Source organism: Quercus suber, unplaced genomic scaffold (genome assembly GCF_002906115.3).
Source record: "Quercus suber isolate HL8 unplaced genomic scaffold, Cork oak 2.0 scaffold_135, whole genome shotgun sequence".
Taxonomy (NCBI): Eukaryota; Viridiplantae; Streptophyta; class Magnoliopsida; order Fagales; family Fagaceae; genus Quercus; species Quercus suber.
In genome coordinates, this window is record NW_027069597.1 from 1,052,201 (window position 1) to 1,074,699 (window position 22,499).

The 22,499-nt window shown below is 29.9% G+C and overlaps 1 protein-coding gene across 1 annotated transcript; it reads left to right on the forward strand.

Annotated features, from left to right (window-relative positions):
* Positions 1-13,758: 13,758 nt before the first annotated feature.
* Positions 13,759-14,226, forward strand: LOC112034855 (fasciclin-like arabinogalactan protein 16). Its single transcript, XM_065776523.1, has one exon. The coding sequence runs from the start codon at positions 13,759-13,761 to the stop codon at positions 14,224-14,226; it is 468 nt and encodes a 155-aa protein (XP_065632595.1).
* The last annotated feature ends 8,273 nt before the right edge of the window (positions 14,227-22,499 follow it).

A 22,499-nucleotide genomic window follows, 5' to 3' on the forward strand; every position in this document is an offset into this window, starting at 1 on the left:
CACGGATTGAAAGATTTATCAAATATATTGGGGTTTTTCTAAAACTATCGGGTTGAAGTTAAATAGAGAGAGTGGCAAAGATACAAACTTGATGGCTATGGTGGCTAACAGTGATGGCAACAGACAACGGTGGCTATGTCATGGGTGGAAAGAGAGAAGAAAATTGGGGAGGGTGTTTGGGGTTTTCAATATTTTCCGGAAGAGGTCTGTTTTTGTGTTTGACAGAAAACCTACAGGCTATAGTCGAGTTTGTCAAATATTTACTATTTAATTAAAAAATTAAAATGATGATGTGGAAAATTGTGGGAATTTTAGAAGTTTCGTTATATATATATATATATATATATATATATAAGTGTCATTTTTTTTAAATAAAATTGAATTATAAATATAATTAAGTAATTAAAATGATTTTAATGGTTATATTGATAAATTTATCGTTAAAATTTTAAAGTCCCTTACCCTTTTACTCAAAACCAAAAAAAAAAAAAAAAAAACTCTTTTTTAATTTATTTTTCTTAGACGGTATATTAAAACTTAAAAGGGGTGAATGGGTCATACCATCTCAACCAAATTAATTAATGGGTTGTGTTAGGGTTGAGAGGATTTTGATACAATTATTAGGTAAGTCAAGTTAGGTTTGAGTTATGTATTCGGACACTCATATCTTAACACGACACAAACACAACCCACTAACATAAATTGCCACCCTTAGGTAATATTTTCACAAATATCCAATTTACTATTTTAAAAATTCTCATGCTCCTTTTACTTCCTTCTTTATCTTGAAATTGCTATTTATCTACCATTAGCTATCTAGATAGTTCTTCACGCATATAATTGCCATAATATAGTCACTATGACAGGGGTGGCGTTATGTGTGTGTGTGTGCGCGCGTGTGTGATTTTTAATAATTTTATTTTGAGCCCTTAAAATAAAATTTTGAACCCCCAACCCTAAATTTTGTTTAAACCCAGCTGATATAAGTTTGAATATGATCATCTTAATACTACTTTCACAATATTTTTCACAATAATTTAACAATAAAGGTTAAGTAGCAAGTTGTAACTGGTTTTTATTAGAACTCACAACTAACATCACTTTTTTTCGATTTTTCCTACCTTTAACAGCTTGCCACTTAGATCTTGTTGTGAAAGTGTTGTGTCAATTTGTTTCAAATTTTTACTCATTCGTTAAAAAAAAAAAAAAAAACTTTTTTTTTTTCAGGACTTTGGCTTACTTTTTTCATTGACAATAGAATAAAGTTGTTTTTTTCCTGCACTTTTTTTCTTCATCAACAAAAAAGTACACAACTGTTACAACCAACGGATTTGCATCTATATCTATGATTCTTTCATCATTCTCTTTATCTTTTGTTTTTTGTTCTATGTTTTCTTAGTTTTTCTCTCTATTTGATTAAGTAGTTTGATAAATACTCTATGGATTTCCAAATCCAAGAACTCTTTTGGTGCTTGCTCTAATTCCAAGAAACTGACCAAGTATATGGTTACAAAGGCTGTGTTTGTTTCGTGTAAAACGTTTTTCGGAAAATACATATTTTCCGGAAATGTTATTTTCCGGAAAAGGAAAATATTTTTAAGTATTTGGTTGAATTATGAAAATTGTTGTGGAAAATATTTTCATGTGTTTGGCTCTATTAGGAAAATGCTATTTTCCGGCAGCAAATTCCGGCAACAACACAACAACAGCAAATTCCTGCAGCAACAACCACAACAACAATCAGTTCATCAAAAAAAAAAACAACAACAACAATCAAATTAAAAAAAAAAACAACAACAACAACAATCAAATTTAAAAAAAAAAACAACTGAGAGATCGAGGAAGAGAGAGCTCGAGGTGCGATGGCGCGATCGAGGGTCTGGGTCTGGGTCGAGCGGCGTTGGAGTGATGGCGCGATCGAGGAGGCGATGGGTCTGGGTCGAGCGGCGATGGAGCGATCGGCGTGGTGCTGCGATTTCCCTTTGATTGATCGGCGCGGTGCGACGGCGAGGTGCGAGACCGGTGCGATGGCGAGGTGCGATGGGCGCTGGGCTTGGCTCGGCGATGGCACCGTTTCGTGGGTTTGTGCTCTCTGTTTCGTGGGTTCGTGCGACTGGGCTTGGTTCGTGGGTTTGTGCTCTCCGTTTCTCAATTTTCCGGAAAATGCCATTTGAAGTGAAAATACAAGGTGAAATGCATTTCCACCTGGGGAGGGGTTATTTTCGGTCAAAGGGGAAATTATTTTCCGTTGACCCAATTTTGCTAAGCAGCCAAACACCCAAATTTTATGGAAATTGATTTCCTGAAATCGTTTTCACCCAATTCAAACGCAGCCAAAGTCATACACTTCAAAAGTAAAAACTTATATAAGTTACTATTTTTTTTTTCTTAGTTTCACATTTAGCGTTAGTCTAACTCTACAAGACTAGCCACATTTATGATTAGTTATTTTTATGCATTCAATGCTTGTTGTCTTACCGATATTTATACTAAATTATATTTAAAATACTATTTTAGGTCTCTAAAAAAAACTATTTTAGATTATTATATAATTTATATAATATGGAAGTTGTACATATAAAAAAATTAATTATTTTATTTTTCTACTCGCCCCTCATGACAAATTCCTGGCTCTACCACTACTGACTCCTCTACAAACAAATTTTGGAACCGCCACTACACTATGAGACCTATCCAATCAAGATAAGCTATTGAAAGGAAACATAAGATGTATTAGAGAGCATAAAATTTTCAAACAATGTTCATTTTTACTTTGGGAGCACATTAGATATCTTTTAGAAGTCTTTATAGTATCTGATGCAAGCCCCAACCTCAATTCATGGGTGCTTTTTATATTTTACCCTTTTTAAAAATGTAAATAGACACTAAAATTCAGAATAGATTAATTGTCTTGATTAGAGAAGATTATATGCATCGTGAAACGAAATGATTCAATAATTTCTAAAGCGTATGATTTATTTATGGTTGTTGTTGGATCACTATTAATTGATGCATGCTTGTTTGGTATGTATGTTTGAAGTTGATTTTTCTCTCCCCACAAGTAAGTACGTAAGTTAATATGTTTATAAGAGATTTAGATATGGTGAAATAGTTAAGGTTATTACACCATGTAATAGTGAATCAATTAGTGCGATTGAAAGTAAAAAAAAAAAAAAAATCATTTCTAATCTCATCAGATTAGAAAATTTGTTACTTTTCACTTTTTTACATCTTACACATAAGGTAATTGCACCATGCAATAATTGCATAAAATCCAAATATGTTTACAAGCAACTTATACAAAATGCAAATAAAACTAATTAGGCACGGAACATGTTTAAATCTTTTTTTAATTCCATGACAAACTATTTAATACAAGTGACAATTTGTCATTATTCAAATGAATTCAAAATTTTATTTGATTATTCTTACAATAGAATGAGTTAATCACCCAACAATTTAGTATCTTATTATGGCCAAAATGGGCATTTGTCCTTTTTGCCCAAAAGATGTAGCAAAATGCTATTGTTCTGAAACTATTTAGCAAAATGCTCCTGTTTTGAAACTCAATTTGATGAAAATCGAGTAATATGATAAATTTTACATGAAACTCGAGTTCCTTTTTATTTAAAAAAAAAATGATTTCATATAACTCGATTTTCTAAAAATCGAGATTTTTATTGAAACTCTATTTTTAGAAAATCGAGTTTAAAACAGAGGCATTTTGCTAGATAGTTTCAGAACAGGAACATTTTGCTATAAAGTTTTGGCAAAATAGGCAAATGCCCATTTTGGCCATCTTATTATAAACAAATTAATTGATGACATTGTTAATCCATTTTCTTACAAGCTCGGTATAAGAATGGAATATTGTTTCTCTTCCAGTCTATAGATGAGCTTATAAATTGGATGTAAGCATCATTTAATTTGATCAAATACAGCATGCTGCACACAACGCTCATATCAGTAGAACATGAGCTAAAAGTAATTGGGACTCGCACATGCAATCTTTTGCTGCATCATAATGTTTATGAATGATAATATAATATTTTTGTATTACATATGGCAATTCATGAACGTTTTTGAATTCAATACTTTGTTCCCAACTTTTCCAAGAGAGAGACAATGACTATATCTAAAAATAAAAGGCAAAAACAAATAAACACATACTTTCACTCCATCTTGATTTTTGAAGGAATCAAACCTCCCCACAGCCGACTTACGTTGCTACTCTGCAACTTGATTTTTTTTTTTTTCCTAACTTGTTTTGTAGTTACTCATCAATTCGTGTATGGTGTGATAATTGCTCTTTAGGTTGGTTTTTATTTACTCTTTCTTTCTTTTTGTTGTTGTTCTTCTTGTTGTTTGTACTATTGCAAAGCCTTCACCCTTTTATTATTGTTCTTGCTGGTTGGGTGTGAATGAAAGAGTTTAAAATTTTTATTTTTATTTGGATCCTCCGTCTTAGGTTTTATATTTGAATATTTGGTACTTTACCGTTTAAATTCATACAGTCAATACTTCCTTAGTTTATTAGTACTTAAAAAAAAAATTATTATACTCAATAGGTTTTCTACCTTTTATTGTATAAAAGCTAAAAAATATTATTTATTTAGTCTTATCATGAGTTATTAGAGCATTAGTATTGGTGGTGCTAAAAAGCTATATTGCTATTTTTAGCACCACCAAATACAAAAATGTGGCTACATTGGTAGAGACAAAGCTAAAAAATTTGGCTCCACAACTACAGTGCATAGCTACCAACTACTTTTGGCTGAGCACTGTAGCTCATAGGTAAAAAAAATTATTCACGTGTTCTCTTTTTCTCTTGCCAGTGTTCACACCTATTCACACTGCCATCTACTTTTATTCACGTGTTCACACTATGTAGGTTAGATTATTTATTGTAGTGGTTATTGTTTATTATAGTGGAGATATTATTTTATTGTAGTAGATGTATTATTTTATTGTGTTGAAAATTAAAATAAAACTACTAATGCTGAGTGTTTTGTAAAGTGAGAAGATAAAATAAATAAATAAAGTAGCTTTTGTGGAGTCATATTGCTAAATTTATGACTGCCAATGTGGATGCTCATCAAAAACTTGAATAATAATTTGAATAATTCTATATACACAATAATTTTCACAATGCTTTTCAGTTGATAAGTTTTTATTGGTTCACATCTCATCCACTACTAATATCACTTTTTTTTTTTACTTATTAATTATTATTATTTTTTTTTTACAATGACCTACGCATATTACCTACCAATAACAACTTACCATCAGTAGTCTTGATTTTCTTTTTTAGTGTTTTTAAACTTATTGTAATAATTTTGCATATAAAAAAATAGATAAAAAACAAATTAATATCATTTAATTAATATTTAAATTAAAAAAAAATGCTCACTTAAAATTTTTGCCTTAGATCCCAAAACGATTGAGCTAGTCTTACTTATTTTTTGTTACAAGATAAAAATTCTACTCTACCTTAATCTAAATATATATGTGTATGAAGCTCCCTCCTAAAGAGTTGAACATCGACCTTTGCCCCCCTATACCCCACCGACACTTACACTTATAGAGTGATCATCGCGCTAAAGGTGTACGGTGGTAGCTAGCCCTACTCTTGGCCCTTCGATTTGACATCAATGAGTGACCCTTTCTTTAGAATGTAAGAGAGGCAAACCAATGATCATGGAGTCATAATTAAGAAAATAAAATGTTGGTGGATAAGGAAGGTGGAGAGAGAGAGAGAGAGAGAGAGAGAGAGAGAGAGAGAGAGAGAGAGAGAGAGAGAACTGGTCACGTGTATGATTATTATTTTTATGCATTCAATGTTGTTGTCTTACCGATATTTATACTAAATTATATTTAAATCTATTTTAGGTTCCTAAAAAAAAACTATTTTAGATTATTATATAATTATATAATATGGAAGTTGTACATATAATTTTTTTTTTTTTTTTACTGCCCTCTATGACAAATTCCTGCTCTACCACTCTGACTCCTTAAAAAAATTGGAAGCCCACTCACTATGAGACCTATCAATCAAGATAGCTATTGAAGGACATAAGGTTATTAGAGGCATAAAATTTTCAAACAATGTTCATTTTACTGGAGCAAATTAGATATTTTTTAGAAGTCTTTATAGATCTAATCAAGCCCAAACCTCAATTCATGGGTGTTTTTATTTTTACCCTTTAAAAAAATGTAAATAGACACTAAAATCAGATAGATTAATTGTCTGGATTAGAGAAGATTATATGCACCGTAAACGAAATGATTAATAATTCTAAAGCTATGATTTATTTATGTTGTTGTTGGATCACTATTAATTGATGCATGCTTGTTTGGTATGTATGTTTGAGGTTGATTTTTCTCTCCCCACAAGTAATACGTAAGTTAATATGTTTTAAGAGATTTAGATATGGTGAAATAGTTAAGGTATTCAATGTAATAGTGAATCAATTGGTGGATTAAAAGTAAAAAAATCATTTCTAATCTCATCGGATTAGAAAATTTGTTACTTTTCACTTTTTACTTCTACATAACGTACACATACATATAATTGCATAATCCAAATATGTTTACAAGCAACTTATACAAAATGCAAATAAAACTAATTAGGCACGGAACATGTTTAAATTTTTTTTTAATTCCATGACAAACTATTTAATACAAGTGACAATTTGTCATTATTCAAATGAATTCAAAATTTTATTTGATTATTCTTAATAGAATGATTAATCACCCACCAATTTAGTATCTTATTATAAACAAATTAATTGATGACATTGTTAATCCATTTCCTTACAAGCTTGGTATAAGAATTGTAGGATCACAATTTAGGGCCAAGCCCAAAGAAGAATTAGAAGATGGCCCAATGAGTCCAATACAATAAATTTGTAGAGAATGAGTTAAACGGCTAAGTTTAATAAAGCTAATAACAGCTAGTATGGATTTAGAAAATGATCAAGCAAGAACAAGACTTATCGAATTGAATAAATTCACTGTCCGAGGAGATAATTCAGAGTATAAATCAATATAACTGTTTATAAATACCACTTTGATTACTACAGTGTTTCTTTTTTCTTTTTCTCTGATCCCTTTCTCGTGGAAGATTTCTCACATTATATAATTCCTCTCAAGCCATCCTGATCTTACACTTGTTAATCATCTAAACTTTCACTTCAATGCCTGTCCCACCGGACACCTTCTCTAGCTTTCTGTGAGTTGTAATATTTGAGATTACACTGTTTAGGGGTCTTCTTCACATATATGCGGCCAAAAAAAGTAGCTGCAGTGCATTTAATGCGGTGGTAGCAGCTTTTCCTTTAGATATTTCTGAGTTCTAATCGCTCCAATACATGTATGAAGCTCATCTTTATCGTGTAAACCTCCTGATAGGTCGCCTAGGTTGCTAGACTATAGATTCGAACTGTAGTTATCATGTCCGAAGAGGAATTACCCCTTGGATTTTTCTCCATCCATTCCTTTTTTGTGAAACTTTAAATTTGGGATCTCTCTCAGTTATTTATCCCTCCTTGGACACATCTACGTTCCCAAATAAGGCCCAAAGCCCAATATACAAATTTGGGCATTTATCCTTACAAGAATGGAATATTGTTTTTCTTCCGGTCTATAGATGAGCTAATAAATTGGATGTAAGTATCATCTAATTTGATCACATACAGCATGCTGCACATAACGCTTATAACAGTAGAACATGAGCTAAAAGTAATTGGGACTCGCACATGCAATCTTTTGTTGCATCATAATTTTTATGAATGATAATATAATATTTTTGTATTACAATTTACATATAACAATTCATGAACGTTTTTGAATTCAATACTTGTTCCCAACTTTTCCAAGAGAGAGACAATGACTATATCTAAAAATAAAAGGCAAAAACAAATAAACACATGCTTTCTCTCCATCTTGATTTTTGAAGGAATCAAACCTCCCCACAGCCGACTCACGTTGCTACTCTGCATATTGATTTGTTTTATTTTTTTTCCCTAACTTGTTTGCAGTTGCTCATCAGTTGGTGTATGGTGTGATAATTGCTCTTTAGGTTGGTTTTTATTTACTCTTCTTTCTTTTTGTTGTTCTTCTTCTTGTTGTTTGTACTATTGCACAGCTTTCACCCTTTTATTATTGTTCTTGCTGGTTGGGTGTGAATGAAAGAGTTTAAAATTTTTATTTTTATCTGGATCCTCACTGTCTTAGGTTTTATATTTGAATATTTGGTACTTAACCGTTTAAATTCATACAGTCAATACTTATCCTTTACTTTACTAGTACTTTTTTTTTTTTTTTTTTTTTTATTTAGTTTATTATACTCAACAAGTTTTCTACATTTTATTGTATACTAGTTTGGGTCCCACGTGCGCTTTTCATGAGAAAATTAATATGTAATTTTTTTTGGAAAAAGTACATAGTTATGTACTTAAATTTAAAATAACTTTTTAACAAATAAATATCTATTTACTATGAAAATTTCTTAGAACCTATCTGCTAAATATAATATCTACTCACTAAAAAATTATATTAAGAATGATAATGAAGGGGATTCTAGCCTTTTACTCCTATTTTTTAAAATATTTGGCAATATGCCCTTGTTTCCAAACTATTTAGGTCCATGCCCCTGTTTTGAAACTCAATTTTCTCAAAATCGAGTTTTAATGAAGAACTCAATTGGTTTAAAATCAAGTTACGCCCGATTAAACTTAAATATATATATATATATATATATTTGCATGGAACTCGAGTTCATGAAGCTCGAGTTCCCTTTAAAACGCCACTATAGCACGATATGAACGCAGCTATAGGTTTGGGTTGATCAAACTTAAAATAAAAAATAAAAAATAAAAAAATTTGCATGGAACTCAAGTTCAGGGAGCTCGAGTTCCATTTAAACTAAACTCGAGTTCCATTTAAAACACCGCTATAGCACGATCTAAACGCATTTTTTTTTATTGAAACTCGATTTTAATAAAATCGAGTTTCGAAACAGGGGCACGGACCAAAATGTTTCAAAACAGGGGCATATTGCCAACTATTTTTAAAAATATGGGTAAAAGGCTAGAATCCCTTGATAATGAATGTCATTATCTTTCAACAATAAACAACTAAACTTTGATAAGATATTGTAACAATATATAAATTTCACAATGAATGATAATATATGCTACACACTCTTAATTAGATGAAATACTTGCAATCATCTGCAATAAAGATTTTGTTATTCATGCATCCTCCTCTCTTTATTTTCTTATTTTATGAGCACAACTATGATGTTTAACTTACTTAATTTTTAATATGAAAAACCCTTTTAAGCAAGAAAATAAAAATAAAAAATAAAAAATAAAGATAACAAAAAACATATGCCATCAAAGTTTCCATTAGATAAAATTATAAGTATAGAAGATTTAAACTTAATAAATTAGTGTTTTCTAGGTAACAAATAGAACACCATATATCACCATTCTCACTTACCAATAAAATTATAAGTATAGAAGATTTAAACTTAATAAATTAGTGTTTTCTAGGTAACAAATAGAACACCATATATCACCATTCTCACTTTCCAAGTATGACTATCACATGAAATTCAAAATAAACGAAGAAATTTTTTGGAACATTAAAATTCAGTGGGGTGTATTAGACATTTTCACAATATAATATTTTAGAAATCATAAGATTTCATTAGAGTTTATCTAAGAGTGTAATAGTTGTGGTATATACTGCTTACAAAATATAAAGGAGGAAAATTTTCAACTTTAGTTTAGGGAAAGAATGAAACTACCCCAAATATAAATGGTGAAAGTGCATTTTTGCCTCTCTTTTGTATGTGTGTGTGCGCGCGCGTAAAACTATATGTGTGGGTGTGTGTGTTTTTTTTAAACATTAAACAATGTGTTAAAAAAAAAAAAAAAAAAAGCCAGCCCAAGAATACTGTGCGTAAAACAATGAATTTTGACTTAACAAATTGACTAATTCAAAAAAAAAAAAAAAAAGTCCAGTAACATAACAAAATTTCACAATATTTTTACAATATTTTTATTTTTAGCTATGGTGGGTTCTAGTCTAATATTTTATTTTAGAGTAATTCTATGTCCACAACATTTTCACAACAAATCTTAAGTGGTAAATTGTTAGTGGTTTTAAACTATGCATTTTAAAAACAAACAAGAAGCCAATTGAAGAAAATTGTGTTTGAAACAGAGAATTTTGGCTCACCAAATTTTAGTAAAACAAAAAAAAAGCCTAGGAACACAACAAAATATCACAACATTTTCACAATATCTTTTATTTCCAATTGTGGTAGGTCTTGATTTGATATTTTATTTTTTATGTCCACAATAATTTCACAACAAATTTTAAGTGGCAAATTGCTACTGGTTTTTAACTTAAACCACCACTTTAAATTGTGTATTAAAAACAAAAACAAAAAAACAAAAAACCATCACAAGAAAATTGTGCGTGAATAATGAATTTTGACCTACCCAAATTGACTAAAAAAAAATCTAGTAACACAACAAAATGTCATAATATTTTCACAATACCTTTATTTTCAGTTATGGTAGGTCCTGATCTAATATTTTGTTATTTTATTTAAGAGAAATGTTACATCCATAATATTTTCACAACAAATTTTTCGATGACAAATTGTTATTGGTTTTAAACCAAGTCCATTATTGATATCACTTTTTTATTCATTAATAATATATTGCCACTTAGAATTTGCTATGAAATTATCATGAAAATGTTATGAACATATTATTTTGTAATATTTTATTTTGATCTATAAAAAACTGAGATTTCAGCAATTGTAAAAATATTGTGATAACAAGAAGATGTTATAATATTTTCATAATACATTTATCTTCAGTTATAGTTGGTCACAGTCTCATATTTTATTATTTTATTTTGAGTTATAAGAAATTAACACCTCAATAATTGTGAAAATATTGTAAGAATATTTTGAGTCAATATAGCAATATTGTGTCCACACATATAAATATTAAAAAAAAAAAAAAAACAAAAACAAAACAAAACAAAAAGGGCAAAAACTATAACACTGGCATACTATGACCAAAAAAAAAAAAGTCCAACTCAAGCAAAACGGTGAGTTTTGCCTCAACCAATTATATAAACCAAAAATTAATGCAGATTGAGGCTATTGGTACTTTTTATATAGTTAGTAGATATTTTGAATCAGTATAGCAATATTGTGTCCACACATAAATATTTAAAAGAAAAAAACAAAAAGGGCACAAACTAAAACACTGGCATTCTATGACAAAAAAAGGCCCAGCACAAGTAAAATGGTGAGTTTTTGCCTCCCCCAATTGAATAAACCAAAAATTACTGTAGATTGAGGCTATTGACACTTTTTATATAGTTAGTAGAAGTAGAAAAGCCAAACAATTTTATTTATTTAGTCTTATCATGAGTTATCATATCAAAAACTTGAATAATAATTTGAATAATGCTATGTACACAATAATTTTTACATTCCATTTGGAATCCACTTATTTTACTAAAACTGAAAATTTTTTGTTGAAAGCACTGTATATAAAGGTAAAAGTTAGCTGAAATAGTATAATAGGACTCATAAATAGTACCAAAAAGTGTAGTGAGACTCATAAATAATAGCAAAAATAAGTTGAATAGTAAAATAAGTTGGCAAAAATAATCTTTGTCAAACATACACTTAGGGTCTGTTTGGAATCCGCTTATTTTGCTGAAACTGAAAACTTTTTGCCGAAAGTACCGTAGATAAAAGTAAAAGTTAGCTGAAATAATATAGTGGAACCAATGAATAGTACCAAAAAGTGCAGTGAGTCTCATGAATAATAGCAAAAATAAACTAAATAGTAAAATAAGCTGGCAAAAAATAAGTTATCCATTTGAGATCCGCTTATTTTACTAAAAATGAAAACTTTTTGTTAAAAATACTATAGACAAAGGTAATAGTTAAATGAAATAGTACAGTAGGACCCATGAATATTATCAAAAAGTGTAGTGAAACTCATGAATAATAGGAAAAATAAGCTAAATAGTAAAATAAGTTGGCAAAAATAATCTATGGCAAACGCACACTAAGTTTTTATCAGTTCACATTTCATCCACTACTAATATCACTTTTTTTTTTTTACTTATAAATATTTTTTTTATAATAACCTATGCATATTATCTACCAATAACAACTTACCATTAGTAGTCTTGATTTTCTTTTTAGTGTTTTTTAACTTATTGTAATAATTTTGCATATAAAAAATAGATAAAAAACAAATTAATACCATTTAGTTAATATTTAAATAAAAAAAATGCTCACTTCAAATTTTCACCTTATATCCCAAAACGATTGAGCTAGCCCTACTCTTTTTTTGATACAAGATAGAAACTTTACTCTAGTCTAATCAAAATGTATATGTGTGTGAAACTTCTTGCTTGAGACTTGAATCCTGACATTTACCCCCACACCCTATAAGCACGTATACTTGTAGAGTGACCATCGTGCCAATGATGCACAATGGTAGCTAACCCTACCCTTGGACCTTTGATTTGTAGTCAATGAGTGACCTTTTCTTTAGAATGCAAGAGAGGCAAACCAATGCTCATGGAGTCATAATTAAGAAAATAAAATGTTGGTGGTTAAGGAAGGTGGGGGAGAGAGAGAGAGACATTAAAATTTAAGGACAATATGATAATTCAAAAAATTTTTTAAAGAGTTTCAACTTATGGCGTCCGCTTTTGATAATAGCTCTTTATTATTAGATCAAGACACCAATCGATTTTTGTTAAAAAAAAAATCACCATTCAATGTTAATTTTTTTTTTTGTTAATAAAAAAAATTAAGATTGAATGGCGATTTCACATGTGACACACGCCAATTGCATGTGCATATCCAGAGTCTTCCCATCTTATGTCTATAGATTTTCTTAGGTACTCTATTTAATGGTATCTATGTCATTTCATATATCTAAAAAAAAAAAAAGACATATAAACTTTAAATGTGAGACAAAACTCAAGACCCAAACGCATTTCCATTTTCAAGAAATGATATGTCCATAATATTTTTACAACAAATTCTAAGTGCAGGTTGTTATTGGTTGTTATTGTTGGGGCAAAAAAGTAATCTTAGTGTTAGATTCAAAATAGAACCAATAATGACTAATCACTTATAATTTGTTGTGAAAATGTTGGGAACATAATACTTCTCTTCCATTTTCACAATCTACTACACGAACTTTTAACAAAAGCAAAAATGAAGGGCATTAGGTTTACCAAACCATCAATCTAGCTAGCCATTTATAAATTAGGCAAAAATGCAAAACTGACCCTCTAACTTTCACTGTTTTTTATTTTAGTCCTTTAACTTTCAGTTTTGTCAATTCAGTCCTCTAACTTTCAATTTTTGTCAATTCAATGCCCCGTTATAACTCAGTTAGTGTTGCCATTAAATATGTTTGAAACGACGCCATTTTGCTCTTTTTTTAAAAAAAAAAACTTGGAATTAAAATAAAATTAGAAAAATCTGGAAAAAAAAAAAAAAAAAAAACATTAAGGGAACGATCCATGCAAGAAGACTTCAACTGGAGAAAAAAACCTGCGATCCATCTTTGCTATTTTGCCTGAAGGCACACTGGAGGTGGACCCCAAACTCACCAGTTGAAGAAACCAGCAACACCGGTCCCAGCTCCAGCGCCAAGCCCTGGTGGCCCCCATGGCCACTTCAACAGTATGAAGCAAGTCAAGGACTTTATCCACACACTCTTACATTACGGTGGCAACAATGAAATGGTAGATATTCTAGTCAATTTAACCTCTTTAGCAACTGAGATGGGTTGGTTGGTTTCAGAAGGGTATGTATTAACGGTTTTGGCACCCAATGACGAAGCCATGGCTAAGTTAACCACGGACCAGTTGAGTGAGCTTGGTGCACCGGAGCAGATTATATATTACCATATCATACCAGAGTATCAGACTGAGCAGAGTATGCATAATGCAATGAGGAGGTTTGGGAAGGTTTGGTATGATACTCTACGATTACCACATAAGGTTGTGGCTCAAGAGGCTGATGGGTTCATGAAATTTGGGCAAGGAGATGGGTCGGCTTACTTGTTTGACCCGAATGTTTACACCGATGGTCGAATTTCGATGCAAGGGATTGATGGGGTTTTGTTCCCACTGGAGGAGGAGACCAAGTAGTGAAGTAAGCAATGATTCAGGGAAGGGGAATGACGATGTCGTTCCCTTAATTTTTTTTAATAGATTTTTCTTATTTTATTTTAATTCCGAGTAAAAAAAAAAAGAGCAAAATGGAGTTGTTTCAAGCATATCTAACGGCAAAACTAACTGAGTTGTAACGGAACCTTGAATTCACAAAAATTGAAAATTAGAGGATTGAATTGACAAAACTGAAAGTTAGAGGACTAAAATGAAAAACAATGAAAGTTAGAGGGTCAATTTTGCATTTTTGCCTATAAATTATAAGCCAAGATGTCCTCTTTTTACTACCATCAGTTTGAGCCCTAGGATAGGGGAGAGATGAGGTATTTATACCGCTCTATTTGTGTCAATGGAAAATCTTATGTAAAAATAAGTTTTCATATTTTTCATTATTTGGTAGCATAAAAATATTAGGTTAAAAGAAAACTATATTTGGTAAATGAAAAACTCTATTAAAAATAAGGCTTATTTTTAGATAGTATCTAATGAGATTTCCAATCCAATTATCATTGTGTTCCATGGTTGCAAAGCTCCTCAATGCCTTGAATGCCTTGTGTAGTAACAGATTCAACAGCTCACTCAGCAAGGCTATTAAGCTAGTCTAGATGGTTTCTACAACTATTAGGCAAGTGGCATCCTATAGTGCTATTGCGTAAAAAAAAAAAAAAAAAAAACTATTTCAACCTCATGGTGCTACGTTAGATGGAGGACAACAATTTTTTTTTTTTTTTGGGCCCACTTGGGTTACCTTTGGCTACCACACATATAATTATATATAAATAAAAAAAATTTATACAAAAGTTTTTATAGTTTTTTTGTAATGTTTGTTTGCTATACTACTATATATATCTATCTATATATATATATATATATTTGATAATTTGAGAGATACTATCAGAAGTGATTGAATTATGGATATCTTTATTAGAAACATCACGAGGTGTCAACCAATTGAACTATAAGCTCTTGGTTATGTAATATTTTATATTGACTATGTTATTAATTTACACAATATACATGTTATATATGTTTTGAATTATATAAGAAATTAGTGATTTTTTGTTTTTGCGCACACCAAATACTATAAAATATTTTTAGCTCATTTTTAAAATTAATACTAAACACAAGAAAATGAGACGGTTTTTTAGAATATGATTTTCGAAAAGTGACCAAATTTCTAAAAAACATTTATGACAAAACAAGCAGAGCGGTTGTAATATTTCTCATAAGTTTTAAAAAATGTTATTTTTTTTAGGAATAAAACGAAAAATCCAGGGGGGAAAAAATCTAGCAAGAGAAGTGCAATCATCCAACTTCAGCAACTATTCAAAAGATCAATATTGGCAACATTAGCTGGGCCCGTGAGGCCTAGTCCCCCCACAAAGCAGATTTTCATAAAGCAACCCAACTTGGCAATCTCTGTCATACTGCCACGGCGACCCACAAAGCCGTAACCATTTTGAGCGTTTGATACTTTGATCCGTGACTTTTCCTGTCTCTGCCAAACGTTGCATTAAACTATGCATCATTCATGTTCACAATGCACCCTCGATTGGACCAGCTTTGTTAGGCCATATTGCACCAGAGTTGTATTCATCAATGGAATAATTATGGTATGGTATTTCTTAGACAAAAAAAAAAAATAATAATAATAATAAAAAACTGTGTTTTTTTTTTTTCCATTTATTATAAACTATTCAAACTATGTCTGATTCTTTTGAAGATCAAATTTATAGTGGGATAATAATAAGATGATATTCGTATCAAAAAAAAAAATAATAATAATAAGGTGATATTTTCTATGAACAATTATTAGATAACATTTTTTTTTGGTGCATAAAAAATTGTAATTTATTTATGTAGTCGAATCCTTAAAGTCAAATGATTCCATTCTATAGGTGGCCCAAATTGAGTGGTGCACAATTCTAACCTTGTCTCCAGTCTCCACCATTCCTCTCTCAATAATTTTTTGGGAAGAAAACGAAAAGTCTTAATGATTCTACCTTTTTGGACCGCTGAAGGGTTAAAGACTTTAAAGAGAGATAAAAGCTTGACCACGCCACTTTTATAAAATTCTTGAAGTTTTGAATCTATCATCCATCCATCCGACTTCGGAGCCGTCTCAAATCAATAAAAAATTGGTCATCTTAAAGTGCATTTAGGTTAATAGCTAACAATTAATTTTAAGAAAATTTTAACACTATTTTTATTAAAAATAAAAAAAATTGTCAAAATATTAATTGTTTTTTTCTTTTTTCATAAAAATTTTCTTTAAATAGATTATTAATCATTACTCTAAGAACATCCATTAGTATTTTCCTTTAAAAAAATAATTAATAATTTGTCATGCAAGCAGAACATACCTATGATCTATCAGCCTCGACACAAGCCAGTATTTGTTAATAATTTTTTTAATATAAGCATTTATTAATATGGACAAAAGCATTAGCATAAGATGTTCTTAAACAATTCTATTTTAATACACACAAAAAATTATTTTATCTATTTTTGCATAGTATTTGTTATTTAATATTATATATACCCTACATCTCGTCTTTTGTTATAATACATCACCTATTAAAATAACCTAAAATAACATTGCACCACCAAAAAAAAAAAAAAAAACCAAAAATAACACATACTATCTGATTGGGGACTAAAAAATCGAACTATCTCCTATTCGTCCATAAGAGTCGTCCAAAGCCAAGGGCCAACCATTCAAGAAGATCGTCCATAAGTGGACATAAAGGTCGTTTGTGGACATAAGGGTCGTCCATGAGGAAAGAGTCTGGACGATCTTCTTACACTTGGGAAATTTCCATAAACGGATTTACCTATGTAAGTTTAAGATTCGAACCACATGGAATTTTGAAACGCAAACAAGATCCTTATTTATCGCCATAGCTTCCTAATAAGTACTTAACTTTCAATGGCAGTTGTAGAAGATAAGATCAGAAATTCTAACTTCTATAGCCGTTGTGAAAGTTAAGTCGAAACTTTCTAACTTCCACAAATATTGGGGAAGTTACTAAATAAGTAACCGCTCCAAAACTCTCTATATAAAGACTAATTAACATCAAATCGAAGTAAGTTTCCACTATTCCTAAAAAGTTGGAATTCTTGAGTTCTAAAGAAAAAATTAACTTAAGCATCAGAGGGTTTTTGGCCGGTTTACCTCAATCACCTTTGATTTTGTCTTTTCTTTTCAAGCTTTCCAAGTAGTCACTAGCCCATTGAAGCTCAGAGCATTCAACCTACTGATTTTTTGTGCATCATCACTATCTATTAAAAAAAAAAAAAGTAAAGAGAGAGGGGAGAGAGATATATGAGAGAAAGTTAGTAGAAAAGAGAGAAATTATTATAAAAATTTAGCACATAATTGCAACGTGTATTGAAATAATTTGGCACATGACGCATATGATGGAGATACATTTTTGGTGTTTAGTGTGTCAAATACTAAAATTTTAGCATTTAGCACACATGATACCAATACTCTAAGTCATGTGTGTGGGGGAGAGGGTGTTAAAATTACGCCCGGTATGACTCTATGCAATACTAGTCACTTTATCATTTTTTCATGTAAGTTCATCGCTAACACTACTTTAATATCCACAATTTGCAACTTGTAATCTCAAACAATTGTGAAATTTATTGTCAATTTTGATGTGCCTATAGACTTATTGTTTTACAAAAGAGGGTCTATCTTTAGCAATGAGTGGCACATAGCATTTGCCTCGTTAAGGACTTGATTACATTCCAAGAAGAAAATGGTGACAAAAATACCTTTGCATCTAAATATATTAGGTCACTTAATGGATGCCCATAGGGCATTTGTTAATAAATTATTTTAGAAAAATTTTGATATTACTTTAATGAAAAATGTAACTTTTTTTTTTTTTTTTCCATAAAAAGTTTCCACAAATACTTTATAAACCAATACCCTGATTAAATTTTACCGTATAAATTGCGGTGATACTTGCAATGGATCATTAAAGAGAGGATGAGCCAAGCTCTATAGGGGCTGGATTACATTGATCGCGTCACCTTCAAAAATCAATTTCAGAATTTTTTTGTAATTACTAGCCATTGAGATTGCCGTAAGTGTTGCTGAAGCTTCAGCTACCAATGGGTAATTCCCAACCAATAATTAATTCGGTACTTTCATCTCATGTTAAGGAAGTTGATAGGCCATGGCGTATATTATTGCAATTGAGCAATGAATGGGCGGATTCATGGGCTGCATTGATTACAAAGCATGCCGTTGAGGTCTTCAATAGGGAAACTTTGAATTCTAGATTAAGAACCTTATAAGTTTGGATCACCTTAATTCCAAGCCAGTCTCCATATGAAAAAAATCATCCCCATAAATGGTCTTCCAGCCTACTTTTGGAGAAAGTATATCAGTAATACACTAATACCAACTAAGTATATATTTTGGTATTTCCTACCCAATAAATGAGTGACTCTTATTTCAAAAAACCACATCAGATTATTACAATAAATTAATCATAATTTTCTATACTATAAGATAAATTAATAATTTATTGGAGTAATCTGATGTAATTTTTTAAAACAAATGTCTCTTATTTATTGAGTATAAAATACTAAAATAGATGTTGAGTTAATATTACTAAAACATGATGTACTTTCTCTTACTTTTGCTAGAGGTCAGCTGTCATTGAATCAATCTCTTATTAGCCCTATTACATAGGCTGGTTTTGTTGTATAGTCCCCATCATTGCTATGTGTCCATAAGAGCCTTTTTTTTTTTTTTTTTTTTGCTGAGTAGTGTCCATAAGAGCTTGTCCTTACACATCCTTGTCTAGTGTATCTCGATCATCTCTTTCCCCATCATTGCTATGTGTCCATAAGAGCCTTTTTTTTTTTTTTTTTTTTGCTGAGTAGTGTCCATAAGAGCTTGTCCTTACACATCCTTGTCTAGTGTATCTCGATCATCTCTTAGAATTGCGTAAATTAATATTTTAACTCGTGCCGTTGTCTTTTAGATTAAATGTGTCACCTTTAACTTTTTGTTTTTATAGGAAAATTTTAAATTTCTTTTCATCAACTTTTTATATAGAATTTATCGAAGTTTGAATTTTTTTTTTCCTAGTTATACTTGTTCTTTTATATTGCAGTATAAACTAGCATCTTCTCAGGTGTGTTTAGAGATTTTTTTATTTATTTAAAATATTACTTTTTATTTATCTGAATTCGAGATTTATGTATTTGTTAGTGCGATTTATATGTTTTTTAATAATTGAACCATCTAGGAGTGTGATATAATTTGATGTACTAAAAATAAAATAAAATTAACACACACAATGTCACAAACACATACATCATATCACACTCTTAGGTGTTTTGATTATTAAAAAACACATAAATCTCACTAACAAATACACAAATCCCTAAATTGAGATGAATGGGAAGTAATATTTTAAAAAAATAAATAGAAAAACCTCTAAGTAAGCACAACGAGCATGCAAAGAGCCTAATAAGAAAATATTATATTAAAAAAATTTACACATCATCATATTTTTATTCAGCCCCCATTTATCAATTGGGTTTCAAATATCAAGATTAGTTGTCCTGTTCTAGTGTACAGTTATTTTTCAAGTTTTGATACTTTATTACATCTCCATTTCACAACTTAATACAAAGATTTTTTTTTTTTTTTTTGAGAATATTAAGTATTTTAACACACACACACATAGAGAGAGGGGAGAAGGTTTTTTTTTTAAAAAAAAATTTATAGTAGTATATATTCAAAATGGCCTAACTTAATACAAAAATAAGTGAGAGAAGGAAGACATGATAAGAATTTTGAACAAAATATAGGAAGCCTCAACTTTGATATTTTTATTTAATTAATCATTATTGAATGGTACTATCCAATAAAAAAAAAAGTAACGCACAAAACTTAATATGATGACTAATACAACATCAACAACAATAAAAAGGTTCATGCTTTTTTTTTTTTTTTCAACAATAAAAAGGTAATAATAAGGTAAAGGTGCACAAATCACGTATCTGCAACCCTGAAAGTAACGCACAAAACTCACACTATTATTTACTACCAAAAACAATTACCTAATTTTCAAAGATTGTTACTCTCAATAATCAATACAAAAGATAATGATATAATACTTTTGAGGTCGCCTTCAACTTATCAATAAGCTCTTGAAAAAAATTCATGGTGCTAGCCCTTCACAACTTCGTTCTACCTCTGCCCCAATGTTGAAATCTATGATATCAAAAAGATTTATTAAAAGAAAAAGAAAAAAAACTCATTGTCAGCCAAAATCTTGTTTTTCTAATCAATTAATATTCTTTAAGTACCTCTAAAAAGAGAGAACAAAAGCTCACCTAGCGTCATTGATTTGGTGAAGCTGTGAAAAAGATTTTAAATCAATTAGAAAATTTTATATTTGACATGAGAGGGAAAAAAAAAAAACTTAAAAATAAAAAATAGAACTTTCATTAAATATAAAAATAAGTTAGTGAAAAAAAATGTCCTATAAGTCCTAACAAAACCTAAGGGAAGCAATATATCAAAATTAACTTAAAATCCAAACTAAACCAAGAAAACCCAAAAAAAAAAAAAAAATCAAATTATTAAGACTACGTTACATTGTGCTAGTCCTTCACCATATTACATACTCTATTACTCTACTCCCATAGCTAACACCTGTAATATAAAAAAGATTAAAAAAAAAAAATCAGAACTCATTATCAACCAAACCTTGTTTTTCCAATCAATTAATATTTTCAAAAATGTGTAAAAATAGAGTGACAAAAAAAGAAAAACTCACATAGCTTCACAAAATATAGAGTTAGATTGAAAATAAAGTTGGAGAACACATAAATTTGGGGCGTGAAATCAAATGAGATTGGAAATAAGGTAAAATAAAGTAAAGGGTGGAGGACATTTCATTTACAAAAATGATCCAATCAAATTGTGGTGATAACTATTGTCACAAAATAAAGAGTTACATTTGAAAGTTGGAGAATGCATATAAATTTGGTGTATGATATCAAATGGGATTGGAAATATAAAGGTAGAATAAAGAGAGAGATATAAGAGTAAAGAGTGGAGGAGGTTTTATAACTTTTATTTAAAAAAAAATAATAACAAAAAGAGAGGAAAAAAAAATTACAATATGTGATGCTACATTGGTATATATTACGAACTTCCAAGTAGTTATAAGAATAATTGTCAAAGATGGTATTTTTACTTTTTTACATTAGCGTGCCTATGGATTCAATTATTTTATAGTTCTAACAATATTATGAATATACCCAAATATTACACCAAATTTTATAACTTGTATAGGCAATCAATTGTAAATGGTGGAAAAAAAATAATAAGTCCATGTAAAAGGTGAGTAAGCTGAAAATGTCTATTACTCATAGCTGATCACTTCAATATATTGTGAAATTAGCCGTGTGCCCAAGTTTCTAAATTTATTGTTATAGTTTACAGAAATAATGCCTTTGGAGTTTGTAAAAAATTATAGGTTATAATTTGTATTTTTTTGGTTCTTTATCTATTTGTTCAATTTTGGCCTTTTAATTTTAAAAAGTTATAATTCAATCATTTAAATTTTAAAAAAGTTTTTTTTTTCCTTTGACTATTTTCTGTTATTTTTTTTTTGTGCATTTCTTTCTTACAATTCTTGCTCCTTAAAATATAAGCTCAACTTGATCTTATGGGTGTTTTAGCATTCAGTTAGTCACATAAGTAAGATACGAGTAGAAAATTTGATAGAGAATTGTTACATTTCAAAATTTTGAAGAACCAATTTTGAACTTTTTAAAATTGAAAGAATAAAATGAACATAGACTAGACTGATGCAAATTATGTGTCAAGTTTTTTAGTTTGCATGGAGGAGGTTCCTCCTTTCATCTAAACCCAACTAGCTCTGGATGTAACTGTTTAAAGGAATTTTTACTATGGATAAAGTTTAGCTACAAAATCGATTATAACCTTAGGCTACAAACTCACTTAATAAAATAAATATTACTGCATATTTTGAAAATCTAACCGTTGAATTACATGTTCTTTACGCTTTTAATGCACATGTCAATTTTTGTGTTAATCGGATATCATTTACTATATAATCTATAATCTTATATTTTATGCATAATTTTAAATTACAAAAACTTGCAATTTAAAAATTTATTGATGACATAGCTATTGATCTTTAATTTTCTTGAAATTTTGCAAACATGGAGAATATAAGAAGAAG